This window comes from Asterias amurensis, chromosome 7, assembly GCF_032118995.1.
Source record: "Asterias amurensis chromosome 7, ASM3211899v1".
In the NCBI taxonomy this organism is placed as follows: Eukaryota; Metazoa; Echinodermata; class Asteroidea; order Forcipulatida; family Asteriidae; genus Asterias; species Asterias amurensis.
In genome coordinates, this window is record NC_092654.1 from 9,710,060 (window position 1) to 9,719,633 (window position 9,574).

Genomic DNA, 9,574 nt, shown 5'->3' on the forward strand with positions numbered 1-9,574 from the left:
TCATTAGCAGGCGTATAAGTTGATTGTGCAAACGTACGACGCTCAGAATACTGCCAACTGCGAATGCGAAGGTGAAAATATGGAGAATTTTACTGCAGATAATATTTCTTTTCTTCACCAGTGCCCAAACGACACCGTTTGTATTTTAGAAGCTATTTTAGTTATTGGCGTAGCTTTTTTGACTTTGATATCAAATATAATGAACATAACTGTTCTGTTGACAACACCGGCCTTTCGAAACAGTCACGGCTACTTATTGCTGTCACTCAGCGTGGCTGATTTAGGAACGGGTGCCGTTGCTGCTCTGTCTATCTACCCGTCCGCTACTCTCCGAGTCAGTCCGAACTCCTGGCCGTACGGAGACACCGTTTGTTTGATCTCGGCATCCATTTTGCAAATTTGTCTTTCAAACTCTGGATTCACGTTGTGTCTTATGAGTATTGAGCGGTACATAGCAGTCGCCCACCCACTCAAATATTCAAGACTTGTAACTACAAGAAAAACGCTCATACTTATCGCAATAGGATGGTTAACTGCAGTGTTGCTGTTCGTTGTCAGTGTTCCGAAATACATGTATACCGGGTTTCTGTACGTATGCATTCCACCACTGGGCGCTAATTCTGTATTCGCATGCGGATTGATCTGTGGAGCTCTACCTTGTCTTATAGTTATTGTCATAACCTCAATGATTGTCAGAAAGAAATTGGAGAAGAACGCCAAACGGTGTGCTAACCCTTCACAATCCTCCTCGAGTCAAGACAACCATTCATCTCCCGGAACATCACCCAGGACCATCAAACTGTTCCGAATGGTAAGGGTTATGGCAGTCGCTGTAGTAGTTTGCTGGTTTCCGTTTGTGTGTTTACTTGTCATAAACATCTCTTCCGACATCGATGTGCCCCAAGTTATCTTTTTTCTAACCTTCTGGATGCTGGTTTCCAATGGTTATGTCAACTCTTTCATCTATTTTGTGATGAACAAAACATTTCACAGCCGCGTCGAAGAGATTTGGAAGCAACTTACTCCTTCGTGCTTTCATCGACTGAGCGATTTGGAACAAAACTTAGACTGTACTTCTTGCATCTGCAGCAAAGGCATACAAGTGGAACTGAATACGTCTGGGGACAATACCAATAAGACACAAGACACGTATGTAAACTCTGTCGAACTTGTGAAAATAAAAGTACAGGGTGTCGACAACGAGGGATTTGGAAAATGAACTAGAAAGTGCAGTGATTTCCATATCAGTCTGTGTTTGGATTGGCACAAGGTGACGTTTGCCAGTGCACCAATCAAAACACAGATATGGAAGTATGCAGTGTGCAAATATTTATGAAGTTTTGATTAAAGGAATCAATGTGTGGTGATAAGTTTACCGAGACGAAGTCGAGGTAAATTATCAAGAACCAGGCCTCGGCGGGTTTAAACCCCTAGTTGAAAACCGATTCAACACACTTTGATTCCCATTCATAAATACCTTTTCGGTCAAAACATCATCACTTTTTGGTCAAAGAGTAAAATAAATGCAAACATTATAATTGTTAAATGATTTCTTTCAACACAACACCCCTCCAGCTATGAAATGGTAAAGCCCTCCGCCGCCCTTGGGTAAACAACTCCTTATAAGGGAATGCTGTGCGAGTCGCGCGTATCGCGTGATGTGGCACATTGTTTCAGCCGTTGCTCTCGACCAATAGGAATGAAGAAACTGTCTTATAAGCACAGGTGCAAGGTCGCGTGTCACACCCATGAATAAACACTTTTTACCGGTCATAAACAAAGGTTTATACACACCCACGTGATGCGCTCTCCACCAATAGGAATAGCGAAACTGTCTTAGGTATTTATACGTAGAATTTGAAATCTCCACGTGAAATTATTGTAGGTGAAAGGTGATTATGGACGGGATTGACCATTATCTCTGTGTCATCTCAGTGGTAATGACGTAGGCTCAACAGCAGATCTTTGGCGTAATTCACGAGCCTCGAAGTGTGACGTCAGATATTCAGGCTCGCCCGAAGCCAGCCCAATTCACAACCTTGTTAATCATTCCGACAGTGATCGATGTATTTGTCGAGCATGAATAATGAAACATTTCGAATAGTTCAATCAATCAATCAAACGTAATTTACATAGCGCCTAAATCAAAAGTTTGCTCAAAGGCGCTGAGGCACAGAAGAAATAAAAAGTCATTGATGATGTGTGTATCAACACACAAATAATGCCCGGTAAAGTCAAATTAGTACAAAAGGCCACTTGTGCGACATATGTATAATAATTGTCAACAGGAGCCCAACTTGTTATGATGATTTAAAGGCACTGCAGCCGATTTCATGAAACGCTAGGATTAATCTTACATGGAAAGGTCGTATCTCGAGTTCGGACGAGTAACGCGTCCTATCTTAGGATGGGTTCCTTACGCTTCTCTTAATATTCATGCATGACGTCATAATTTTTCACCCAAAATGAGGCCATAGGCGCACGTCCGCCTGTATAAACAGATCAGTTTTTATGTATACTTTAATCCTCTTTTTTGGAAACTGTAAAATCTTTTTACTCTGACTATTGTATTGAATAAAAAAAGCCATTTGACACTTTCGGTACAGAAAAAAAAATAAATGTTCACAGATTTACAAATAACTTTCAGGGTCTACAGAAGGTAGTGGTGAAAGACTTCTCTTGAAATATTATTTCATGAAATGCTTTACTTTTTGAGAAAACATTAAAACAATATCAATTCATGACACGACGAAACGTGCGTAAACAAGGGTGGGTTTTCCCGTTATTTTCTCCCGACTCCGATGACCGATTGAGCCTAAATTTCACAGGTTTGTTATTTTATATATAAGTTGTAAAACACGAAGTGTGGGCCTTGGACAATACTGTGTACCGAAAGTGTCCAATGGCTTTATGTAAGGTTTTTCTTTTTTCCTTTGTTTTATTACACTGGACCATTACAGATCTTTAAATAAATAAATAAACAAATAAATAAATAAATTCTGTGTTGTAATATTTCTCCAGTATACATCTTTGTTATTCAACTATTCTCAAACTACTGATTGATCAAATGTCAGTTTCCTTGAGAAATACAGTTTAATCTGTGTGAACTATCATTTTGTGTTTTAAACTTTCTCAAAATATAAACAATTATATTTCACATAATTTCAAACGTATACAACTCTTGGAACTTGTTCTGGTTTATATGAACATTGATATCAGTGAGCTTTCAGATCGAAAGTGAGTTGTTGCTACTCGTTACGAACTTATTCTGCTCTTGCTTTCACATTAAGCTTAAATCTTAAAACCATTCTCTCAAATGTGTCTACTGCGTATGCAAAGGCTGACACTTTTGTTTACCAAAGTAAAGCCCGGTTCATACTTCCTGCGAATGCGAATGCGATATACGCATGTTGACGTCACAAATTCGCGAAGAATAACTCGCAGCAGTTCAACTTTGCTCAACTCACTTGCGAATATCGCTGCGAAATGAAGGTTTTGACGTCAAATTCATGTCAAATTCGCTTCGCATTCGCATTCCCATAAAATATGAACCGGGCTTAATACTCACTGACCCATAATTCCCATAGTCCGTTTATGAAGAGTACACAGTGTAAGGCCAGGTTTACGTTGACGAAGACTAGTATATCCGCAAGGATGAAGACAGGTACTTGCTTTTTAGAACCAGTGATTTCATTGGATACGATGACGTCATAGAATGAACATGCAGTGAGGTGAGCTTTCCATGGGTGCGTTCGTTTAGCTTCCCTGGGTCTACCCCGCGGTGCTCACTCGGGTGAGCCCCTGACAAGAGCTAAACGAACGACCACTCACCGCTCTCGTAGTGACGTCGATTACCTGGGGCCAGCCCCCAAGTGACCCATCCACAAGCAGGCATTGGGGGCTGACCTGGGTGAGCCCCTGGAATGACGTCAAAAGCTATTCGAACGCACCGGTGTGGCGGTTTCAACTTTCCGTTGTGTTCAGTTTTCCGAATGACCAAATACGGTATTATTACGTCATGCGATGCCTGCGCACAGCAAGCGAAAGTAGTCCATTTTTAGTGCCGTATTGAGTTATCCGTTACCCTCCGGTAGCTGTCTTGGCGGTGTCCACGAGTCGAGTGCAACTAGCGGCAAACGCGTGGATCGTATGAGTTGTTTTTTATGCAAGCAGAGTGTGACCTGCCTGAAGTTGTTCCCATGAACACATGTAAAGATAGGACAAGAGATTATGTGACTACACACAGAAAAGAATCGTAATATAAACAATGTGGGGTCACTGCTGAGAGAACTACATTACTCGCCAGGGTACTCGCGGCGGTATCTGAGAGGTCACCCGGAGAACTGAACACGCCGGAAAGCTAAAACCGTTCGAACAACGTACAGATATGACCGACTACAGAAAAACGAATTAAGAAATATAAAGATATTTATCTAAGTACAATTTCAAAACAGGAAATATCCAAAGTATGTCAAGATTAGTATTTTACTACGGTAAAACAGTGCAGGTTTAAACAGTGATTGTCCTAAATATTACGAATTATTTATAATAAAATACAACCAAAAAACGTTCAAGTAAATACAAGTCAAGTTACAAAATAGCTCAGAAGTATGTCTTGGTATTTTACTTGAGTAATTAAACAGTGCAGGTTAAAAAGTAAGAATTGTGAAACTGCTAAATGATAAATAATACGAATATTTATAATCAAATACAAGCAGAAAAGCGTTACAAAAACAAAACTAAAAGGTTCAAAAAGAAGCAAGCAAAGCACGCAACGATGATGCACGCTAACCGCGGACACTATTTAGCAAGCTTCCGTAAACAATGTGACGTCATAGACGTAACGCAATATGCTAATGAGCGGACACTTATTGCCAGTAAACAGTTTTTGTCATGACACCGGGATGACCAAGAGAAGCTAAACGAACGCATCCCATATCTGTGTTTGATTGGTCTGAGGTGAAGTGGGTGGAGCGGACAGAAATCACATCGGACCACCAATCAAAACATGGAACGCTTCTTTCGTTCATCTACATGCAGTGTCCGTGTGTATCATGTATACGCTACATGTACTTGTACATGTACTTGCATGTTATGTCAGTTTGTCTTGGTTTGGGTGCATTATGTGAAATGAAGGAGGTGAAATGTGATTTGGGACGTGTGTCTTTATCTTGGCCCGGGCCCTGACACATAAATCTATGATTACATAACTTAATCTGACGCATATCCAACGTGAACGGATACGGTTATCGTATTATCCGTATCCGTATAGGAAAAGAGTTGGGTTGGTGTTGGTGTTGGTGTACTTTTTGTATGACACAAACACAGTATCCACGTTTTTACAATAAACGTAGTCATGGATTGAAGGTAATGATGGCAGAAAGCTTCATTGTAGTAAGCCACGAGTAGCTTCTAAAGATGACAACTGCGAATATCAACCATGGGGAATTTTACTGCTGATAATAGTTCTTCTCTTTACCAGTGCCCAAACAATACCGTTTGTATTTTAGAAGCTATTTTCATTATTGGCGTAGCTTTTCTGACTTTGGTATTAAACACTATGAATATAACTGTTCTGTTGACAACACCGGCCTTTCGAAACAGTCACGGCTACTTATTGCTGTCACTCAGCGTGGCTGACTTAGGAACGGGCGCCGTTGCTGCCCTGTCTATCTACCCGTCCGCTACTCTCCGAGTCAGTCCGGACTCCTGGCCGTACGGAGACACCGTTTGTTTGATCTCCGCATACGCAATGCAGATTTGTCTCTCAAACTCCGGATTCACGTTGACTCTAATGAGTATTGAGAGGTACATAGCAGTCGCCCATCCACTCAAATATTCAAGACTTGTGACGAAAAGAAAAACGCTCATACTTATCGTAATAGGATGGATTCTCACAGTGTTGGTCTACGTTGTTGGTGACCTAAGGAAAACATTCTCTAGCGTTGTGTACGCATGCGTTCCACGACTGGATGATATGTCTGTTTTTGCATACTTATTGTTCTTTGTTGGAGTACTACCTAGTCTTATAGTTATTGTCATAACCTCAGTGATTGTTAGTAAGAAGTTAGAACAGAACGAGAAACGGCTTGCCAAACTTGCACCATCCACGGGGAGTCTCGACACCATTTCAACCCCAGCAGGAACATCACCCAGGACCATCAAACTGTTTCATTTGGTAAGGGTTATGGCATTCGCTATAGTAATTTGCTGGTTTCCATTTTTGTGCTTATTTGTCACAACCATCTCTTTCGATTTTGTTGTCCCCCAAGTGATATTTTTTCTCGTTTTCTGGTTGGTGGTTTCAAACGGTTTTATCAATTCCATCATCTATTTTGTGATGAACAAAACATTTCACAGCCGCGTCGAAGAGATTTGGGAGCAACTTACTCCTTCGTGCTGTCGTCGATTGAACGATTTGGAAAAAAACTTAGACTGTTCTTCTTGTATCTGCAGCAAAGGCATCAACGTGGAACCGAATACGTCTGGGGACAATATCAACAATATATCACCAGGACATTCATGCAAAATCGTCTGAACTTGTAAAAGCTAAGGTAAAAGGTGTCAACAGCGGGAATTTTGAAAGTATGTGCCAACCGGAGAAAATTAGGAAATTACGACACTTTGTGTACACCAAACGTGTAAAAACTGTTAATACTGAAACCCCATGGGTAGTCCAGAAGAGAAGAGTTGAACTCTACTGTAAAAGTTGAAACTAAAGATAAAGTACATATATATGTTTTGTCTATAAGAAGTTTAAAAAGTTTGATTTTTGATCATTGTCTGTAAAATCCTGCGTTTTGAGGTGACAGCTCATTCTTATTATTGTCAACATGTTTTACAGCAAATCCACGGCCCGATGCATCAACAAACAACAACATTGTCACAACGTTTGTATATAGGGTCATACCAGCAACCATTGTGCACCGAAACCAGCCTGTCCTAACGGTGATCATTAGAGCATGGAGAAGAATATAATCACCCGGTGAAATCTTGCTTTTCCATTTTACTCGGCTTCGTCTCATAAAATGGAATGGTCGTAAATTCACGCCATGATTTGTGATTTGACATGCACTCATTTTGTACCCAATATTTAGTGGATATATGAATCCAATACTAAATAATCATGAAATGTTGGCATTCTATGAAACAATTGTCATCATAAAGAGTCATTCTTGTATAGAAAATACGCATATCGTTAAGTAGTAATACACGGTATAAAGTGTATTTAAAATAGTATAAAATAAGTTCTTAATACGAATGGTTATGGTAGGATTCTAAATGTTGTATCCATCAACAGCTCTACATTGCTCATTACCAAGTAAATTTTTATGCTGACAATTAATTTGAGTAATTACCAATATGGTCCGATGCCTTTAAAGAGATTGTGTCGATATTCCAACTCAGTAAAATAAATAGATAATATTAATTAAACAACTGTTTGTAATTTTTGGTTAAGGGTTTATTTCGAAATATCATTTACAGAATAATTATTACTAATTATTGAGACCAAACTAAAAACATTGTAGCTAAAGGAAATGTTGAAAGATGAGTAATTAAGGGAATCAATGTGTGGTGAAGAGGTTTTCAACTATAGTGGCCTAATCCCAACGAGGCCTGGTTCTTGATAATTTTACCGAGGCGAAGTCGAGGTAAATTATCAAGAACCAGGCCTCGGTTGGTTTAAACCACTAGTTGAAAACCGATTAAACACACTTTGATTCCCATTCATAAATACCTTTTCGGTAAAAAAAACATCAACACTTTTGGTCAAAAAGTAAAATAAATGCAAACATTATAATAATTGTTCAATGATTTCTTTCAACACAACACCCCTCCAGCTATGAAATGGTAAGGCCCAGTCAAGGCCCTCGGGTAAACAACTTCTTGTAAGGGAATGCTGTGCGCGTATCACGTGATGTGGCGCAACTGTCACGGCCTTTGCTCTCGACCAATAGGAATGAAAAAAACTGTCTAATAACCACAGGTGCAAGCTTGCGTGTCACGCCCATGTTTCAACACTTTTTACTGGTCATAAACAAAGGTTTATACACAACCACGTGACGCGCTATCCACCAATAGGAATAGCGAAACTGTCTGAGGTATTTGTTAATAATGTTTACCATACATCGCTAGGTGAAACTTCACCAGTTAACAAGATTGCTGTGTAACACAACCAATGGATTCTAAGGGAGTCCGTCATGGTATATAGGCCTACCATAGTAGTTACTCAAAAAATTAATGCCCATAAAACTACAAGAAGCACTGCAGTTGTTGACAATATATTTATATATTATCTCCTTTTTTTAAGAAACGATTTTCTTTTAATGAATGTTGTTTAAGGGAAGAGATTCAAAAATATTTCTTTCTGAGAAATAGTTTATGCATGAAACTTTTCTCAGATAGTGTATTCCCATTAACGGATAACTCATCCAGCATGGCCACTACCGCACCAGACTTTGGGCAATATCCCCAGAACACCAGCACCTTTTGAAATGTTCGTCATTTGTTTGATGTCAGATTTTTGGCCCCAACATTAAAACAATAGATTTTTTCGAGTGAATGGTATTTCAAAGAGTATCACCCGCTCCAACGAAAAAAAGTTTAACTTTTACTTTTAATGGTCAGGAACCACGACAAAAATTTAAAACGTTTCTTATAAAACACATAAGAAATGGTCACGTGATATATTGTTGGGATCCCGACAAAAACTAATTTTGAGCACTTTATTTCACTGTTACTAATAATTGGCGGACTTTTTCGAGCAAAGGCTCAAATGAAAGCTTGTATCTTTCTCGACCCCCATCAAAATACCTATTGAATTTTAAATCAAAATGTTTGGGTCAATTCGGCCAAAAATCTGACATAGAATCTTTAAGGAGATGTTTTAATTGATGTATATGTGCCTCTATACTCGGCAAGTAAACGTAACGGCAATCCAGAAATGACACTATGATACTAAAGTGTAATTTAAAATCTAGTTTAATTATTTCTTGACTTTTTTATGGACTAATCTCGGAATCTTATTATTATTTTTTTTTTATTTACATTCAGATTGCGTCCATGTGCATCTCAGCAAAGTGAAAAGTTTACCCAATAGAAGACGCTGTTCACTAAATAATTTGACAAATTTACTGCGAAAGACTAGCAAAGGTCGAATTTTGTGCCTTATATTAAAATAAAGCAAGAACTAATTTTAGCTTGGTTTCATCATTTGCTCATGTTTTTTTACTGAGTTTGTATTCAAAACAGAATTGTTCAAATACATGTAGGCCTACTACTATGCAGACAAATAATGTGCGTGTCTAAATATCTCTTTTGGCATCACAAACGCGTTGGTTTGAAACTTGTGTCCTTAAGCAAGACACTTAACCATTGCTTTGTCCTTCGGATGGTACGTAAAGCCGTTGGTCCCATGTGTTGTGTAACGCATGTAAAAGAACCCAGTGTACTTTTCGAAAAGAGAAGGGGTTCGCCCCGGTGTTCCTGGCTGTGGCTGCTGTATGCGCCGTAGCACCTTGTAAACCTTATAAGGTGATAAATAATTGGGTCTATAAATTCATCACTGCAAGTA

The 9,574-nt window shown here is 39.2% G+C and overlaps 2 protein-coding genes across 3 annotated transcripts; both read left to right on the forward strand.

The window, feature by feature from the left end:
* The first annotated feature begins 79 nt into the window (after positions 1–79).
* LOC139939331 (G-protein coupled receptor 52-like) lies at positions 80–1,219 on the forward strand. Its single transcript, XM_071935118.1, has one exon. The coding sequence runs from the start codon at positions 80–82 to the stop codon at positions 1,217–1,219; it is 1,140 nt and encodes a 379-aa protein (XP_071791219.1).
* A 4,125-nt stretch (positions 1,220–5,344) lies between these two features.
* LOC139939681 (alpha-1A adrenergic receptor-like) lies at positions 5,345–9,183 on the forward strand. 2 transcript variants are annotated; one of them, XM_071935744.1, is made up of 2 exons: positions 5,345–6,178; positions 6,457–9,183. In XM_071935744.1, exons 1-2 carry the CDS (start codon positions 5,441–5,443, stop codon positions 6,544–6,546), a joined length of 828 nt encoding a protein of 275 aa, XP_071791845.1. In that variant the 5' UTR covers positions 5,345–5,440; the 3' UTR covers positions 6,547–9,183. The 2 variants fall into 2 exon arrangements, with proteins under 2 accessions (XP_071791845.1, XP_071791844.1); XM_071935743.1 differs by having other exon boundaries at positions 6,845–9,183.
* Positions 9,184–9,574: the final 391 nt, after the last annotated feature.